This window comes from Zasmidium cellare (assembly GCF_010093935.1).
Source record: "Zasmidium cellare ATCC 36951 unplaced genomic scaffold M409scaffold_11, whole genome shotgun sequence".
Taxonomy (NCBI): domain Eukaryota; kingdom Fungi; phylum Ascomycota; class Dothideomycetes; order Mycosphaerellales; family Mycosphaerellaceae; genus Zasmidium; species Zasmidium cellare.
Window position 1 is genome coordinate 257,558 of NW_022986955.1, and position 18,912 is coordinate 276,469.

Sequence of the window (18,912 nt, forward strand, 5' to 3'; positions counted from 1 at the left end):
GCACAAGCCACTAAAAATAGAGTTTAGCGCTAGTGGACGTCAGGCATGATCTCAGGCTCTTATGTTATTCAGTCTTGTCGAGAAGAGTGGGAAACGACTTGTATCACGCTTGAGGAAGTCAGAGTCTCATTGGATGTACTGACCTACTCGGCGGCTCTCAACAATGCCTTCCGCAGGTGCTACCCCAGAGCAGACTTCCGATCCCTCTCCTTCCCAGTGCCCTCTCAGAAACTCAGATCCATCTCAAGGCCGTGATCCTTATCGTGTGAGTCTCTCCCCTTCATTTCACTCCTCCACGACGTCATTCCATCCAACCCCTACTTCGATGAACCAGACCCCTCTTTGCCGGCGCCTAGAAGCGGCATAACCCACAAGCCCATCTCATTGGCATTGACAGGAGGCAACTCTTGCTCCAAGGCCTCCTGCTCACTAGTCCAGATAGTTTGAAAGCAACAGTAAGCCAAATCGAGCTGGTGCACTGCGTTGTCGCCCCGATTCTGGCCCTTGAAGTCGAGAATGAGGTTGATGTATCCAAGCCTGTCGTCAGCTCGAAGCAAATGCTGTGTTCTCGGGTGTTCGAACGGCGTGTCGTAGAATACGAAACCAGCATTCGCACCGCCAATGACGGTCAGGTCTCGCCTGGAGATGACCTGAAATTGCAAGTCAGGGTCTCTGTTGGAAAGAACCACACTCAGTCCATGTCGGTCAATGAAATCGTCACGGGCGCTTGTTCGAAAGACAAGAGAGACTCGAGGCCTATTGGAAATGGTGCTCCCGCGTCGTATTTGGTGTAGGAGACCTTCGACTGTGTCCGGATATGGCCAGGTGTCGAACTCGAGGCAGATGCAATCGCCTTTCTTGCAAGTGGACAATGCCACGCTCAGGTCGGAATTCGAGTTGGCCGAGATGAAAGTGAGGGCCGGAATAAGGTGCTTGGTTCGTTGAAATCAATCGTAGTACTCTGCCCGTAGCTGTTGATTGGTAATACCCATGCCGCAAGGAGCTATGGCAGCAGTACAGAGCAGCGTGCCGGCAGGCTTCATGCGATGTACCACTAGGGTGTCAAGTCTCAGATGATCATAGCACAGGTCGCGGACTTCTCTTGGCAGTCGCAAGATGTGGGCCTTGCCGTCTTTTGAAGGCGTTGATGCCAAGGAAACATCAATTGTATGCGGACTGACGAGAGCCTTAGGCGGCTCGCGCTCTTGATCGCGCCGTAGTAGTAGGCGGCGCGTTGGAAATTCAATCTCGGGATCATCACTTGGCTGGTTCAATGTTTCGAGGTACCTGCTGCCATTCATGTCGCAGAACCAGGGGTCAGACTCAGGCATATGCCACGCCAAGAAGTCCTGTACGTCGCCCTCGAACTTGAAGCGGCTCCACTGGTTTTCTGCGCATTGGCCTTTCAGAAAGACTCCGTAAAAGTAACGCAAGGGATTTCCAGCAAGGGTCAATGATGCTGTGATGACATGTTGGTGATTGCGGCCTCGTTTGCGGGAGCCGACCCATCGAGGATTAGTCGCGCCGGTGAGCTTGCGCAGCTCTTCGCATAGTCTCCGTTGGTCTTCGTCACTGAGCCGAAAAGACATCGTGTTCTGTTGGCGGCGATGCTGCCCGATCGCGACGGTGGTCGAAGGTGGTTTTGATTCAAACTGCGGGCGTGGCGCAAAGTGAAGGGCGACTTGACGGCGGTGTTGCTCCATCGCGAAACTGGCCGAGGATGGTCTTAATTCAAACTGCGAACGTGGCAGAAAGTGAAGGGTGACTTGGCGTCGGTGTTGCTCAATTGCGACGGCGGTCGAGAGTGGTGTTTGTTCCAAATTCCAGCAATGGTGGAAAGTGAAGGGCAACTTGACGGCTTCGGCCCGGTGACGTTAGCGAAATATAGAGCGCCAAGCATGTGATGGTATATTCACCTGCCCGCCAAGAAGATGCATTCCTCTTGCCAAATGAAATCCCGTAGTCCTCCCAAACCTCCAACGCTTCGTAATTCATCAACGTCTCCGTCGCACTGACATGCTTCGAAAGCCGCCTCCAAAGTGATCTGTGCGCTGTTTTGCGGGTCGGTGTATCGTCTTCTCGGTTTTAGAGGAGACCAACGTCGAGGATCTCGCAGGCTCGGCGATGTGGATCTAGTAGCCAAAGGCAGTGAGTACTTGTCGACAACTTTCGTACCTCCTATACCGTGGCTCGTCGAAACAGTATCAGGCTCCTGAAAGTCATTACATGCCCCCTCCCCGTACGACAATGCTGTCCGAAGCTTTCTTGCTTGACAACGACAACAGCCGTGACAAAGCATCAAGTCACCTCAACGATTCGGCCTCTCAGCATCCGGCCCACTCGCCACCATCAACGCCAAAAAGCCCATAGTCGACGTAATCGAAATCCCCAGCGGCACAAACCCATTCTGCAAATCAGCGCGGTGGCCCCAGGGAAACATCCAGAGAATCGCGAACAGTATCCAGGACACATTGAACAAGAAGATGTACGCAAACACCCAAATGGCCCATCTATTTTCTTTTGCGTATATTCCCCAGAACAGAACCGTCTGGTCGTCGGACATGTCGAGCTCCCGCTTGTGTTTGGGCAATGCCTTGAGCGAATCGGCTTTGACCCTGTTGGGGAAGAGGCGCTGTCGTTGGAACAAGTACCAACTGTCATCTTTGCACCTGTAAAAGTAATTGAAGAACTGTAAAGGGCCAATAGGGCCATGAGGAGGTCGAGAGTGCTCTGCGAGTGGATCTGGAGCGAATTCGTATTCGGGATGCTGATCTTGCGGATAATCCATATCGACAGGCTCACTGCTATCCACGTCGTATTTCCTAAACTTTGATGCCTTTAGCTTCTGTTGCTTGGGTATGAGGAAAGCCTCTCTTACTCTGAAGAATTCGCTGTGGTCATATCGATACATTGAAAACCAGTTTCGAAGCCAGCCGCGGGCTGAAAAGTACTCTTCTTTCAACTTGGAAAAGAACTCTCGATCAATGGGCATTGTTTCGGTGCGCACCGGTCGGACGTGGTAAGCTGTGTTCCATATCCCGCCTTTCTTTATGCATAGGTATACCTGGCGAAGCTGTAAGGGCGTGGGAATACTAGGCTTCATCTGGCTACTATGCTGGTGGGGATTCATACCGCCAGGCCCAGACGGTGGATTGCTGTTCGTAGGATTCGTTGACTGGCCTTGAGATGGTCCTTGGCCGGTTGATGCGTTCGTTTGTGTAGGGAGGCTACTCGTCACGGGCTTGGAACTGATTGAAAGATTTTGTCCGGCCGGAGTGACCTGGATGTTCAGATATGTGGGACTCGCCGCGAAAACCTCCAATAGCGCTGTCGTCGCTTTCTCTGGAAGATCTACGTACTGCAGGCTTCCAGAAGGCTGTAGCGAGAATGTTAGCGGACATTCTGGGAAATCGTGCAGAGCCCAATGTCAGCATTCTTGTTCATGTGGCCACCAGTCAACGCTGTCTTGAAGCTAGCTTTCAAAAACGGCCATGCAGTGGAAATGACTCTGCCGCGGCAGCTCGATCAGACGGAATAGGATCTGAGGCACGGTTATGGAAACTGACTTACTGTTTGCCAGCGTAGCCACGTGTACTTAGCCTGCAATGGATAGATCCTTGGCACCAATGGCCACCAGATCCACGCTTCATGGAAGACATCTTCCACTCGAGCCTTGATCTGATCGCAGAGAGCGAGTCATTCGACAGACGAGAAAATGACAAGGTGTGGCGGCGTCCACGAAATTTCGTGGCTCATCGCTTTGATCGCAAGTCTGGTCATGTGCTTGCCATGCCTCACACAAATGGTTCCCAGCGCTCTGGAAAGCCGTCTCCAGTATGAATTATGCAGTAGATCGAGAAGGTCGTCTTGGAAAACTCCAATTGCATCGGAGTTTACCAGGAAGTTCTCTAGACTCTGGAACCTTTCATTGCCAATACCCGACCTGTGGTGCTCGTCGTTGTCACCTGATGAAGACGCTGCTGATCGCTCGCTCAAATCTTCGAGTATGTCCAGGCCATGTGCCTCATTAATGTCGAACTGCTCTGCAGGATTGTTCACCGGTTGATCAGTGAAATCCTGACGCACATGTGGAATGGTTAGCTCCCGTGAAGCCGAGCCTTCGCGCTGCACTTTATGGCTCGTGTCCTCGACAATTTGCCGAGCAATGCGCGAGGAAATACGTCTTGAGCGTAGAAACCTTGCTGCTTCAGCCTCGATCGGATCACTAGTTTCTGTCGTCAATGCCTTGCCGTACCGTCGGATCAAGCGACAGATTCTGATCTCAAATTTCCAAATTTCGTCCTGAGAGCTTTGTAAAGCAGGAGTAATGATCGACAGCAAGTCCTGTTTGCAGAAGACGGATCTCACAACAAAGGCATTGATGACGTCCAACGCGGCCGTGACGCTACCCACACTCATGGCACTCGAGGTGCTGGAAGCTCCCACTGACGACTGTGATTCAGCCAGTAATGCAGCGCCGTCAGAGTCTGATTCATCAGCTAGATTCGGTGCTGTACTCATATGTTCCATGACGGCTTCTGACCGTTCAGAAGCGCCGTCAGAGTCTGTTAGGTCGGGAATATCTGGTCCCCTGATCTTCTGTACCACGACTTCCATTAGTTCAGAAGAGCCGTCAGAGTCTGTTACGTCGGGAATATCCGGGTCTATACTCGTAGGTAACATGTATTTTGGTGGCTCAGAAGTGTCGTGCATGTCAACGGCAGCACCCAGTGCCCAGTTAGTTCGCGCCAACGGTATTCTGCAGCCACCGCCGTGGCGATTCCTTGAGGAGTTGAAAAGCTGACTCTCCGAGATTTCGCCGCTTTCTCTGGGTATGCGTGATCGAACAAGTGTGTTGTTGGCGAACCCAGAGCCCTTATTTGAAAGACCCCAGATGACGGCACCGCGACTGACAGCACTCCACCCTCTCGAGCCAGATGACTGCAACACATCAATGCTGTCGAATTCTTTAGTTAACTGCCGGTACAAGTATTTGGAGGAGCCAAAGCCACCTATCAATAGAATTGACTGTTGAGATCAGACAAATCTGGTATTTCATGAGCGTTTGTCTCACTCACCTTGATCTTGCTCTGCTTCTTGTGCACCGCATAGATTTGGTGCCTTATCACACGGCTTACAGGTTGAACCACATCTTGGAGCCACTCCTCCACGTGTCTCCTGCCCATATACATCAGCAGTGACATGACCTGGATTAGTCGGCGATACTTACGATTTGATGATTACTTTCCCATTCTTAAAGAACAGCTCGGCTTTCTTGTTTCTCCGCGCCAAAATGCTGTTCCATGCTGAGACCATATCTGTGGGCAAGGTCACGGACCAATCGCGCTCCTTGCCGTCAAAGTTCCTCTTGATCCCATCCTCCCAATCTTTTTCGATGACCTGCCTACGAGACCAAACGCTCGCAGACTTCCACCTCCTTCCTATCGTCTGGCGTAGCCCTCGTTCGAACTGATCATCGATGTAAACTGCTCCAGAAATTGCGCTCTCGGGTTTCACAAATTCTCTCACGTTCATAGGATTGGTGCTGAGTACCGCATAGCTGACGAGATCCTTTCGACCTGTCAGTGTTGATTCTCAGACGTCGTCCAATGCAACAGCTGCAGAACTTACTACCGTCCCTCCACCCGCATCACAGACTGCGAACACGTCGCCCACCTATTGTTCGATGTCAGGACTTCCATTCAATGGCGGCGGTGAGCTTGGTCAAGGCGCACCTGCACAGGATGTTGGACCTTCTAATCCTGAAAGATGGCCAAAGTAGCAACCTCTGGTTCGGATACAAGCTGCAGATGAGTTTCTGGGGCATCTTTGCGTGGGCTGCAAATACCAGCTTGGATTGCGGCGCTTTTCATAAGCCTTCGGGTTTTGTCGTCCCCATTCGCCGGAACAGTGAGCTATACTCGGAACTGGCAATACCGTACCACCTCATCGCCAAACTGAGCTGTCAGAGTCTCGAGCGTATGGTTCCACAGCTGCTCCAAATATTTCGCCACGAGCTCATCAGGCTTTTGATTTTGCACACGAAGGTATTCACGAGCGGTGGAGAGGGGCGGTGACGTCCGCGTGTTCTCGCTGAGGATGTTCTGGTCGATTAGTAGAAGTTTGAACCATGTGAACGGATCTATTGTGGCAGGGACATTATGACCCCAGTAAACTCGAGATCTTTCTTCGTCGAAGGCAATCCTGGTTGGTACCTTTTCCTGGTCATTCCCGTCCTTCCAGTTGGTAATGACTTTAATGGCATCGGGATGGGCGGAGTGGGCAAACGCTACACCGGAGTATCTGTATGGATGTCAACAAAGACGTAGAATGTTCACAAATTTGTTGTGAAGCAGCTGAACTTACGTAGCACCGAAGTCGATTCCAATCGCAAAGAAGTCGACGCCCATCATGAAGCAAAGCGAGGTTCAGACGAGTGTAGGTAGTTTATCCAAACGAGAGCAAAGAGGGCGACTGTAAGGTGCGCCTCAAGACGTCCTCCTAGAGCAAGCAGGTTTCTGTTTGAAGTAGGGGTCTGCAAGAAACGAGCTGCTCGAGTAACGTTGTGCGGCCTCTCGGCTGTTTGGACCGGCTGAGATGACGCGACGGCAGCGATCCTGCAAGGCAACTTGGAGGCGGTGGTGGCGGCGAGGAGCTATAGCAAGCTCGTAGGGACCTTCGACGTGGCCAGTTGACTTAGAAAAGCCAAGTGCTGCATGCGCTCGAGCTCCGCAGTGATGTGAATATGAGGCTGCAAATAGCCGGTGAGCGTAATCTGATACGACTGACTTCGTAACGGTCGTGGTAGAATGCAAAGCATTGAGCTGAACTTGTTTTATCTGGCGAGTAGTACATAGTCCGATGTCTACTTGGTTAGTGTGGTTCCACGGTTTCATGCAATTCGACAGGAAGGCTGCATGTGGCTCAGTCAGTTCGAGCGTCTACTGCGCACTGCGTGGACACTGACTGAGCAAAACATCAACGTTTGGTACAAACAGGTCCTTCTACTTTCTGAGAGAGCTCAAATCAGCCTGTTATTCATCATGAGTGGTCGATCTCGACTAATGTGCGCCCGTTTTATACAGGAGACGGAGTCCTTCGAGGACACCATCTTGGTGATGGGAGCTACCGGGTCTGGCAAAAGCTACTTCGTCAATCGTTTAGTCGGTGTTGAAAGTTACGAATCGATGATAATGACGCCAAAGAGGATAACGATGGAGAGACGAGGTCGTGCTCGCGCAGCCTGAAGTCGAGAAATTTAGACTTTTCGGAAGAGCGGCAATTCGCGAGTCGACGGAATCAACAAGAAGAACAACGACCCGAAACCATCACAACACATATTGACTGGGCCAGCCCTCCTAGCAGTTGAGGTGGTAGGCGTCTAATACCGCTGCGTCAAAGAAGTGCCGTTACGATCGATACAAGCGACACAGAAACGGAGCCGAAATGATCAGAAAGGCAGCTTAAGAAGACAAGGGAGTTTACATACGAGAGGGTGAGGAACGCGAGGAGCAGATTCAAGAGCTATTTATTAAAGAAGCGACGGCTGCTTTGAGGACTCTTTGATAGTTCCTTTTGTAGGAAGAGAGCCGGCTGCAGTGAAGCTGAACGATTTCAATTGCAATTATAACAAGAATTCGATGGACTGCCACTTAACAATACGCCTCGCCAAAGGCTGAAGATTCCCCAAATCCATGAAATCTCCTCAATAGGTGATCGTCACGCTCTTGTTCAAATACTCCCCCTTCATCTCCTCCTGCAACCCCCTCTCAAACATCCACTTGCCCACATCCTTTCTCTGAATCGTATATCCCACCGCAGGCTTCTCTTCAGGCCCCTCTCGGACAGCCTCCAGACCCTTCCCTTCACCATCCATAAGCAAACTCGCCTTGACGTTTGTGAACCCTCTCAGACCCCGCTCTTTCTCAGGCAGCTGCATATGCGCCGCCAAAGCCTCTTGCAAGACCTTCTTGTCCACGTGGGGGACGTGCAGCCCGTACACGTAGAGTGCGTGAAAGAGCAGGGGGACATCTCGTGGACAGCCTTTGGCGGGAATGCCAGTCGTGGACATGTTGAGGAAGTAAGGGCGCTGCTCAGGTGGAGTGGAGGTTTCGCGGGCTAGTGCAGCCGCTGCCGTGAGGATCGTGCTGCCGACGTCCTGGCAGATCGTGGGGTCGTGGAGCGTTACTGGGTAGAGGATGGACCATTGGAGTTTGGGGTTGGAGCCGACACCGGATACGATGTGGGAGACCATGCCGCCAGAGGGTGCTGTGAGGGTCTTCTTCACGGCGACGGGGTCTTTGGCATCGCCTTGGATGACGGTGAGGTTGCTGTCGAGGGTCGAGGCGGGAACGCCTTTTGCTTTCATCGCTTGCGTGAGTTTCGAGGGAGTGCGAGCAAGGGCGATGCAGGTGTAGCCGGCTTGGAGGGTGTATGCGAGACAATGGCCAGCGCAGTCACCCGTTGCGCCAAAGAAGGCGATGGTTTTTGGGCTGGTGCTCATGCTGGCGGTGTAGTGTGGTTCTTGATGGCGGTGTGTTGCCGTGATTGTAGTCTAGGCAGTAAGCTGATATTGCTGGCTGTCGTGTTTGGTAGTGAGTCTCATCACAGAGGAAAGCGTCTGTACTTGTACTTATACCATTCAGCTCGCTTCACCCATCCGAGAGTGCTATATTGGTCTGCATACGGTAGCTCGCCGACCGACCGACATTGGTATACCAAAGCCACGTTGGTAATGGCAAAGGCAGCAGCATTGAACGGTGTCGCCTGAGGAGAATCCCACCGACAAGGCCCGAGCATACCAACTATTTGCGCCTCAACCAGGTACGGACGAAAGAGGTGGTGCGGATGAAGTCAGAGACGGACGAACGAGTCGGGAGTCGTCGAATGCGAGAGGCTGGGGCTGGAAACGATCCCTGGATTATGTAAATGCGAACGCGAGCCTGCACAACTCGCATTTGTGCAATTTGTCCGACTCGCATTAGCGCTTTGTGCAGCGTCATAGCTGTGCAAGCACACAAGTGTCCATGGAGCCTGCGAAGGATGATGAAGGGTCCACGCAAACCGCGGACAAGTACATGATATGGATCGTGATAGAAAGAAAGGCTGCACTGGAGAATTCTTTGCTTTTTGGAATCGTCGAAGATGTTGTTGATTGCTTGTGCGGCTTTCATTTCCGCTAGACTTCTGAACCGGATCATTAAGCATCGCACGATTGCAGCGTTCCTCTGCCAGCGGTAGCTACACATGCGGCGAGTGTCTCCACGACGCATGGTGTGGTGCAATCGTTATTGGAGAGAAGGAGATGCCTCATGGGCGTACTTCCTCGTGCCATTGAGCCGCAATCATGTCTCGGTACGTCTGTCCGCCGCTGTCCTTTTTCTCTCAAGGGCTGAGGCCCTGCAAAGGGTCGAGTATTGGTCTTGGATGATCACACATTTCGGCCGCCTACTGTTGATCAAGCCCGCCTGGGATCAACTACGCGATGTCAGCGTTTACGGTATCGATGTAAGAAGGCCACGACATACCATGCAGACATTGTTTCCGTTAAGTAAGATCTTGGAAAGCTTCGTTGGGTTGCCGCTGTAGTCGCTGCAGGATGTCAATGACCGGGAAATCTAATGAAACCTGTCTTTGCTGGCCTACAGTTCGGTCACATCTTCGAGCACCATGTCTATGCAATTGTCAGTCCCAAAGGTCATCAACGTCGAAACAAGAGCATCCACATACTGACGAAATCATCGAAGCCTTGCAGAGTGCCGCTGAATTCTGCCCTCATCTTAGCATGCTTCTGCGACTGCCTCTAGAGTGAACACGCACCCTTGTCGCCCTTCATGATGACCCATATCTTCTCGCCAACGCATCGATCGATAAGCTCCAATGGGAGCAGCTGGCTGGACATGGTGGTGTTGGGTGTGTTTTGCCCGGCTATCGCATATTCTGGATGGTTGGTGGTGGAGTGTCAAAGTCCAGGCACCAAATTCAAATGCCACGTGATTCGGAAGCTTGGGCCGCATTGCCGCCTGGCGCTAGGGAAACATTCACTTGCCATTTGATGGACCTTTATTAACTAACTTCCCCCTTCGGATGTTTGGCTGCAATGCCTGGTTCGGAATGCCATCAGCCTCGCCCGTCATCCTCGACGTGGCTACTCGACTACGCCCTGCCACCATGGCATCGACCCTCGAGACGACGGCCCCGCCAGCTTCCACTCCACGACTACCCTCGACCCGCCCTATAGACCAGCGCTGGGACAGATCACGAGGAATCGTCTTCAATAACGCCAAACGACCCATCCCACGCGATGCAACATGGTCCCCCGCCAATAGCATCTTTTTCACCCCATTCTCGACCACTGCCAAACATGATAAATGGGCCCCATTGGGTCCTGCCCGCAGGTCGAACGATACGCCTGCTCCTCCTCCGCCCAAGGTAGCCAGTACACCGAGTAGTAAGAGTAGTACCTCCTTCAACCAGGCGTACAAACCGGGATCAGCTCCAGTCATGTCTCAACAATTGGTAGAAGGCTTGAAGCAGGACAATACTGAGAAGGCCGCAGAAATAGAGCGCTTGGAGCAGACGATTCGCCAGAATGAGGAGAGGTTGGCGAAGCTGGAAGACGAGGCTAATGCGCATAAGAAGAGGTATAGTGCCTTGCAGGAATCAGCACGAGTCAACGCAGACAAAGCACGCGAGGAAGCGACGTCGTGGACCAAATCTGTGTATGAGGGCAAGATCAGGAGTCAGGAGAAATCGCACTCTGAGACCGTACAGAGCATCAAGATAGAGTATGCAAACAAGGTCGCCGACTTGGAGCGTCATTTCAAAGGGCAGTTGGAGCTCCATCCAGAATACACCAACATTGTGCAGGACATGCGCAAGAAAGCAGAGCAGGACGAAGCTTCTCTTCTCCAAGAAAAGGAACGCCTTGTCCAAGAACAAGACAAATCCCGCAAGTCTTTGGAGGAGCTCGAACTGCAAAAGGACCAAAATGCTCAAGAAATTGAGCAGCAAAAGCAGGAACTCAGCCAGGAGTTTGCCAAGGCAGAGAAGAGTTGGACAGAGAGCCGTCAAATGCTCATCGAACGAGCAGAACGAAGCCGGCGGGACCGTACAAACTACACTGTATACCGCAATCTCTTTGACGAGGTCACAGACGGTGTCATGGCCATGCTGGACCCGTTCAACATTTCTGGAAACGCACTGCAACATGAAGCTGATAGGTGGCGAACGAACGCTCGCCGCTTCCAAGAGTGGAAGAAGAACGAGCACAAACTTTTTGATCATATTCCCAGGTACAAAGCACTTGGCCAGGCTATCGGCGAATTTTTGGAGAACAGAGCGACACAAGCTGATGCTGCCCGCGTCTACGCACTCCAAATGCGCGATCAGCTGCATGGGAGCATGCGTGAAGTGAAGCCCGCCGCTCACGTTTCTCGCGCGTTGACGAGACTTCTCCATTTCGAAGAGGAAATGCCCTTGCACAAAGCCACCAGACTCGCCTACGACGTGGGCCACTCCGAAGCCTATCTTAGCAGACGGGCCAAGCTAAATGCAGAAATCACACAGTTGGAGGCGACACTAAAGAAGGCCGCAGGCTCTGTGGAAGCTGCTAAACTGAAGCAAAGTATCAATGATTTGAAGGATGAGCGCGCTATGTACGACGGCATCGTCATAACCTCCAGATCCATGAATGAGCTTCATGCGCTTGAGACGTTGCTTGATGATACCACTGTTGAACAACTGGTGTACCTCAATACCCGCGAGGCAGAAGCAGAGCTGAACCTTATCATCGATGAGTATCGTGACATTCTAGATGACTACCAGTCCACGTGGTCGGAAGAAGGCCGGGCGCAGGTGAAAAACTATATAAACAAGGAGCAAAGCCTCAGACGAACGCTGGACGATCTTACGGCGTCACTCCGGAAACAGTTCATGATTGAGCTCGAAGCAGGCGACATGGACGAAGCAAAGGAGCGGAAGAGGGCTGAAGGCATCATCAAGAAGCGCATGGCCGATATTGCTGCTCGGCTACCGAGCAAACTGGCTACGAGGAAGGCCAGGGTCGCTGCCGTGAAGGCATCTGGGAGCATGGAATCTTTAAAGCGGAGTCTTGCGCAGCCGCCAACGCCCCTGAGAAATGTCAGCTCTACTGCCAAGCCTTCTGTCAGATCTTCTGTCAGGTTTGGTCAAAGCAGGAGGCTCGTCGGGCTGAAGGAGCAGATCCGCCAGCGGGAGATCACTCGAGCCAGACTCCTGGCCAAAGTCGATGGGGACAAGGGAAAGCTTGATGAAGTATCCAAGACGAAGCTGTCTCGCGTGGAACGAACAATCGAAGTGGTCCAATCTTCAATTTCCAAGCTTGAGCAGACTTCTGCAGGCACTGAGACGACTGCGTCCGCTGAGCCAGTTGAGAATCAAAGAGAAGTTAAAAATGGGTCGAGGCGTGTACGCTTGGGTCTGCGGGCGCCAGGATGGCGCGTTCTCAAACTCGGCTCTGATAAAGGCGCAAGACCATCCTCTGTAAGGAGAATCAATTTGACTCCATCGAAGCCATTGCAGGCACATCACAGGAGTCATCTATCTGGCCTGCAGTCTGTACCTCGAGCTTTTGGCTCTTGGGACATGGAGAGATCTCTGAGCTGGGAGACGCTTCCTGATGAAGGCCAAGTGAGAAGTTGGAGCAGCTTGGCGGTGGCACATGCTCCTGATGAAGCAAGTGAAGAGGGTCAGGCGGACTCGCCGCAGTCAGATGACCCCAACGGAACGTCGCAATCGTCGTTCGCATTGAGCGAGTCGAATACTTCAAGCCCTTCTTCACAAGGAACGGCATCACAGGATACAATCATAGACGCTGAAGCTGGACCTGCCATGGCCGAAATCGATATGCTCCCGATCTTGACTTACAACATGTCGGCGAAGGACTACCGCACCGCTGCCACTGCCTCACAAAGCTCCACCGCTGCGTGGTGGTCACACAAGCTCTACAAGGCCGCCGATGGCACGTCGCCAAAGGTGTTCTACTGCACCAACTTCGAGACCGCCGAGAAGCAAGCGAAACTCTTCCTCGACGAACCCGTGGTTGGCTTCGATCTGGAGTGGGAGCCGAAGTCATCACTTGGGACTAGCCCGATCAAGCGAAGCGTCTCACTGATACAGATTGCCTCTGAGGACAAGATTGGCCTTTTCCAGATTGCGCTGTTCAAGGGCGACACTGCTGCAGAACTGATGCCTCCTACTCTACGCAAAATCCTGGGATCGCCTGATGTCATCAAAACCGGGGTCAATGTGGCCGGAGACACGAGACGAATGCAGACCTGCCTTGACGTCGAAATGAAAGGAGTGATGGAGCTCAGTCATCTCTACAGAGTCGTGAAGTTCTCAGTCGACCAGCCCAAGCTTGTTAGCTTCAAGCTCGTGGCTTTGGCGGATCAAGTGCGGGACATTCTTCTTCTACCGCTGAAGAAAGATGACAGCCGGATGAGTTCGTGGTCTCGCTTGTTGAATGGACAGCAGACTCACTACGCTGCTGCCGATGCATACGCCGGCTTTCGCTTGTTCCACGCGATGGAGAAGCAGAGGAAAGAAATGACTCCATCACCACCTCGGCCCGCCTTCTTCGAGACTATGAAGCCAATCATCCTTGGCAACGGCACCGTTATCGAGAGGTCTGCAAAGAGGACGCCTGGTGCTGCTGCGGGCAAGAAGACGACTGCCGAAGCAGGAGAAGGTGAGGAAGAAGAAGAGTTCTTTGATGCTGAGGAAGACCTCGACACTTACGAGCTTGCTCCTCCTGAACCTGCCAACTCTGCTTCTGCTTCTGTTTCTGCTTCTGCCGTTCCTTCGTCTGATGCTCCTGGCTCTGCAAAAGACGACGTAGCTTACCCCACCCTCCCACAGATCACAGAAAGCTCATCAAACGCGCCAGACGCAACCGAGCAAACGAATCAAGAGCAGCCGTCCACAGACGAAAAGTCGCCAACAGCACCACCCGCAACCCACCCATCCACCTCCAACCCAGCAATAACCACAGCGGAAACCTGGCTCTCAACCCTCCCAACCCCCAAAGCCCGCCCCTCTGAACTCCGCGCCTACCACCTCTGGCACCATCAAACCCTCTCCCTGCAAACCATCGCCACAACACTTCGACAACCACCCTTGGCCATGACGACCGTCGCGAGCTACGTATTACAGGCAGTCAAAGAGGAGAATCTACCATATGATGCGGAGAGGATGAAGGAGGTGTTGGGATTCTTGCCGAAGAGTGTTCATGGGCGGTATAAGGGTGTTGTGGAGAAGGTGAGGAAGTGGGAACGGGAGAGGGGGAGGTCTGACTGATTTGTTTGGAAGTTATCTGTTTGTTAGTGCATAGCGTGGAGCGTGGGATATATGCATGCATAGCGGGATGGGGGTTTGGGTCTTTTCGGTTATTGTTTATAGGTGAGATTCGGAGGGTGTACAGTAGTACAAGCATAGAGCCTTTGAGACTCACGCCGAAAGGGGCGATGTAGGAGCAGGTCATCATCTCAGCTCCTTTAACCTGAGTCTCCGCCTCACTCTCCACCATCCCATATTTGAACACCCTCCTTTCGAGTACACTTCTGGACCCGACTTCTCGATCCTTTCTCGGCCAACCCACCTCCGTCATTTCACCATGCAGATCTTCCCGCTCCCTCAGCCCCAGCCTATTACGGAGTGCTCGAGAGGCTCTATTCTGACACCAGGAATGATGCCAATCTCGTTAAAGGACAGGGTCAAACATCAGAGGGTAAGTTTGATCCAGTCGTCTGCGGACGCTGCACTTGTACAAAGCGAGAAGTTGCTCTACGCGAACACTCTATCGCGGTACCGGCTGGTGGCAGATGAGTGGGACTTCTGGTCCGACTCGAGGATTATGACTCGAGGATTAACAACTCACGAAGAGGCTCCTGCGTGTGATCAGAGGGGGGTGCGCGGCAAAGACACAGACGACGTCCGGCGTCAAGTCAAAGCACGCTTGATCTTTCCCAGCAGGCGACACACTACTTTAAAAGTAGAGGCGCGGGGCCGCGGCGTCAACTCTGCATCCCCACGAACCTGATCCTAGGCGTCGGTCCACCAAGCACCGACTGAAGCCGTGAACTTTGAGCCTTGACCCAGTCCGCGTCTTCAAATTGACTACGGTTCTTCAGAACACCCGCTAAGATCCGCAGCGTCCGGAGGAGCCTGGGGAGCTTTACAGGCAGTGACTGGAGGAACGTTTGCAGTTCGTCCGCGGTGCTGCCGTCGTGGAGATTCTTGCGCAGGAGCTGTAACATCCCTTTCAGCCGTGATTCACCTGGATGTAGGAGGGCCATTCCTGCGAGCCAGAATGCACGGCAGTTCTGGTGCTGCCGCTCGGATGGGAATCGTGCGACGAAAGCCATGAATTTCGAATTGAGTGTGGGATCCGTCTTTCCATAGTGTGGGTTCGAGCTCAGTTCCCTCGCGAGCATCGTCATCGCTGGTCGAAGCGACAGATTGTGCAGACCATATCATCAGGCTGTATATTTGCTGATCTGTTAGCCTCGTGCTCCGTCTGCTTCAGCGTTGCTATGTCGAAAAAGTATTGCAACGTTTTGGTCGCTGAATCATCGGTGTTGTGCACGAGAAACGCATGGAGCATGGAGCAAAGAAGCTGCCCACGCCATCCACTAAGCCCTGGCTCAACCTGATCACCGCCCACATCGGCCTGTATCCACCGAGTCAGGAAATCGTCGAGGTCCTCGGCGATTGAAAAAATAGCACAGGGCTAATCCGCAGTCGCGGTCGTATACCAAGAGGCTCGTCCATGTGTTGTTTTCTCGCCAAAGAAATTCAAGAATTGCTCGTGCGACTGCGAGATTTTCTCGCGCTGCATCACGGCAAGCCGAGCTTCGCGCGGGATTTGGAAAAGTCGCGCAAGTTCAGCTCGAAGACACATACGGATCTTCTCAAGCGACACGGTTCCACTTGCAATCTGTTGCTGCATATAACGAGTTGTGTTTACTTCACCCGCCCTTATGTCCTCCAGGGTTTTAGCAACGTCAGCCGAAAACTCTCCAGGCTTTTCTTTGTCACGGTCTCGCCGATGCTATGAAGCCGCTGCTGTTGATAGCCCCTCAAGAACGGGGCCACGGTAGGAATCGGCACGGCCCACTCTTAGAGCTAGTGCTTGACTTGGATTTCTTGAGAAGTGACGTAGGGTGACGAGTGTCCAGAGCGGAACTGCTTCTCTTCCACCACCAGCAACAGCGTGGCCGAGAGTATGAGACCTCGCAACTCTACTCTGCCGAAGGACGAGGTTCAGACGTAGTGCATGATGCTGCATGGCCGGGTGGGTACCGTGCCGTAGAGAGCAGTAACACAACAACTAGCTTGAGAGATCGTATATTGCTGCACGTCCAGGATATCATAGATATTACAGATCGGTCCGCACTCAGTCAATTGTGCATCTTTCCGCAGGGGCGATGTAACCGGCGAGCGTATGAGGAGCCCCGAGAATATATTGTTCCACTCGGTTGACAAGCGTAGAACCCAAAAACGCAGGTCGAAAGAATGATCCAGAAGGTCAAGCGCGGATCGAAGCTCCAGTATCGTTCGCAGAACCTGAAAAATCTCTCTCCTCCTCTCAAGTCACAATACCCAAAAGCCAAATGCAAGAAACAATCGAAACTCAACGCAATGAGCGTCGCTTGCACAGGCGTATCTCACGGAAGACAAGAGGTGAAGTCACCCCAACCCGAAACTCAAACCCCTAGCGCCCCATGTGCGTCTAAGCGAGAAACGCACGTGCCAAACATACATTCAACCACCTCACATCACATTTCACCAGGAGTCAAGAGCAAAATCGCCTCAGAATTGATTAATGAAGGGGTTTAAAAGTAATTCATTCCAATAATTTCATCGCAGCTGATACTTCTATCCACCCTCACTTGAGCCTTTTCTTGAAGACCCAAGGTAAGAGAGAGCGTCGAAATCCAGCTCGCCAGTAGAGACCGTCAATAAAGTTAGGAAAGAGCCCAGGCAGGAGGAGACCATCCATCTCCCATCCGCAACCACCCATGATTCTCGAGACACACACACAGCAGGGGGGAAGTACTCGCTAAAAACATCAAAAGCACACACTCAGAAAGCCCAGGGGATCTTTTCAATCAAAAACATTGCATGCATTGCGTCTTGCTTCATCTTCCCGATTGATCACAGCACAAAGGGTCAAAGGTCTCTCGTATTGAGCTAGGCTAGTAGCTCAAACAGAAAGCAAAGCCCTCAATCGCTGTTCCCATCGGTAGAATCATGTTTTGTGGTCTTGTGTCTGCTGTTGCTGCAAGTCTTGCTTTCTTCTTTCCGTCAAGTCAAAAAGGAAAAAGGTAATTTCGTTCACCCATGCTGACCGTATCCCACCCCGCAGTTTCAGAGAGGGAGTGAGATAGATGCATCGTCAGTTCCACGTTCTCCCATACTCACACCACGCCAACGCCCGCGAAAGCGCACCAACGCTGATGACGACCTTGTGAAAAGACACTTGCCCGGCAGCCACGCTTAAGAAGCGGCTGGCTTGGGCTCGGCCTCGGTCGGTGGCTCAGCCGCTGGCTCTGGTGCCTTCTCCTCGCCCTTGGCCTCGCCTGCAGCAGCGTCTGGCTCGCCGCCGTCCGAAGAGGTCCAGAGGGTGAGGTTGTCGCGGAGGAGCTGCATGATGAGGGTGCTGTCGCGGTACGACTCCTCGGACAAGCTGTCGAGCTCGGCGATGGCGTCGTCGAAGGCCTGCTTGGCGAGGTGGCACGCACGGTCGGGTGAGTTGAGGATCTCGTAGTAGAATACGGAGAAGTTGAGGGCGAGACCCAGGCGGATTGGGTGGGTAGGGGTGAGCTCGGTCTGGGCGACGTCGGTGGCGTTCTGAGACATGAGTTAGCTCCTGTCGTTGTCGCATGGATGGTAGTACAGTATTGACGTACCTTGTACGCCTCGTGGGCAGCAGTGGCAGCGGTCTTGCGCTTCTCGCCCGAAGCGAACTCGGCAAGGTAGCGGTGGTAGTCACCCTTCCTGTGAACGACACCGTCAGTATGAGATGATACACTCGGCTGCCGTGATTGTGTGTTGTACGCACATCTTATGGTAGAAGACCTTGCTCTCGCCCGTCTCGGCCTTGGGGATGAGGCTCTCGTCGAGGACATCGAGGACGTCTTCGCAGACCTTCTCAAGCTCGAGCTCGATCTTCTGGCGGTATTCGCGGATGATGCCGACATGCTTGTCCGAGCCCTTGGCCTCCTCCTTCTGCTCGATGCTGGAGATGATACGCCACGAGGCACGACGCGTACCGACCACGTTCTTGTAGGCCACGGAGAGGAGGTTGCGCTCGTCGACAGTGAGCTCGCCGCCGATCTGGAACATGTGTTAGTCAAGGAGCCGAATCTGACGATGGATTCGAAGATTGCGAGAGGCGCGCGGCGTTGCGGCTGGCATGGGAGGGGCTTATCGGGAGGTGTACCTTTGCGACTTCCTATCTCACATGTCAGCGGTCAGTTCATGAATCTCAGCCCAACCTCGCCATTCTCACCTTCATGTACGTGACCATCTCTGCGAACACAAGTCAGCCATTGTTGCACACCCGTCGCATCACATTCGGATGACGTACCATCGTAGCGCTCAGCCTGCTCGCACAACCGTGCGAGGAAAGTCTTGCTGTTGCAGTGTCAGTAGCAGTCCAAGTGCGGACACGTGGGGATGGAGGCAGTACCCCTCGCGCTGTAGCAGTCACAAGTCAGCCATCAGTTCAGTCTCATAGGTGTGCGAGTTGGGGGATAGGACGTTGAGGCATATGCAGATTGCGCAATGCGGGCGGCGGGGGGGCAGCGGTGACGTACCTCGCTGGCCATGGTTTCTCGTCGTCAGGTGTTGGTGGGTGTGGATTGAGTG

At 53.0% G+C, this 18,912-nt stretch overlaps 5 protein-coding genes across 5 annotated transcripts; all 5 read right to left on the bottom strand.

The window, feature by feature from the left end:
* Window positions 1-317: 317 nt before the first annotated feature.
* M409DRAFT_20834 (uncharacterized protein) lies at window positions 318-1,589 on the bottom strand (the record flags this gene model as incomplete). Its single annotated transcript, XM_033805575.1, has 2 exons — window positions 318-650; window positions 1,053-1,589. 2 exons carry the CDS (start codon window positions 1,587-1,589, stop codon window positions 318-320), a joined length of 870 nt encoding a protein of 289 aa, XP_033669707.1.
* A 719-nt stretch (window positions 1,590-2,308) lies between these two features.
* M409DRAFT_20835 (uncharacterized protein) lies at window positions 2,309-6,410 on the bottom strand (the record flags this gene model as incomplete). The annotated part of the gene is made up of 7 exons (XM_033805576.1): window positions 2,309-3,376; window positions 3,898-5,028; window positions 5,079-5,178; window positions 5,231-5,571; window positions 5,632-5,676; window positions 5,943-6,303; window positions 6,367-6,410. 7 exons carry the CDS (start codon window positions 6,408-6,410, stop codon window positions 2,309-2,311), a joined length of 3,090 nt encoding a protein of 1,029 aa, XP_033669708.1.
* A 1,295-nt stretch (window positions 6,411-7,705) lies between these two features.
* Window positions 7,706-8,503, bottom strand: M409DRAFT_20836 (uncharacterized protein; the record flags this gene model as incomplete). The annotated part of the gene is made up of 1 exon (XM_033805577.1): window positions 7,706-8,503. The coding sequence occupies one exon, from the start codon at window positions 8,501-8,503 to the stop codon at window positions 7,706-7,708; it is 798 nt and encodes a 265-aa protein (XP_033669709.1).
* A 944-nt stretch (window positions 8,504-9,447) lies between these two features.
* Window positions 9,448-9,901, bottom strand: M409DRAFT_20837 (uncharacterized protein; the record flags this gene model as incomplete). Its single annotated transcript, XM_033805578.1, has 5 exons — window positions 9,448-9,477; window positions 9,528-9,591; window positions 9,646-9,673; window positions 9,730-9,768; window positions 9,820-9,901. 5 exons carry the CDS (start codon window positions 9,899-9,901, stop codon window positions 9,448-9,450), a joined length of 243 nt encoding a protein of 80 aa, XP_033669710.1.
* Window positions 9,902-17,538: 7,637 nt separating this feature from the next.
* On the bottom strand, window positions 17,539-18,872 carry M409DRAFT_20839 (uncharacterized protein; the record flags this gene model as incomplete). The annotated part of the gene is made up of 8 exons (XM_033805579.1): window positions 17,539-17,892; window positions 17,952-18,039; window positions 18,104-18,378; window positions 18,485-18,496; window positions 18,554-18,573; window positions 18,632-18,678; window positions 18,734-18,741; window positions 18,861-18,872. 8 exons carry the CDS (start codon window positions 18,870-18,872, stop codon window positions 17,539-17,541), a joined length of 816 nt encoding a protein of 271 aa, XP_033669711.1.
* Window positions 18,873-18,912: the final 40 nt, after the last annotated feature.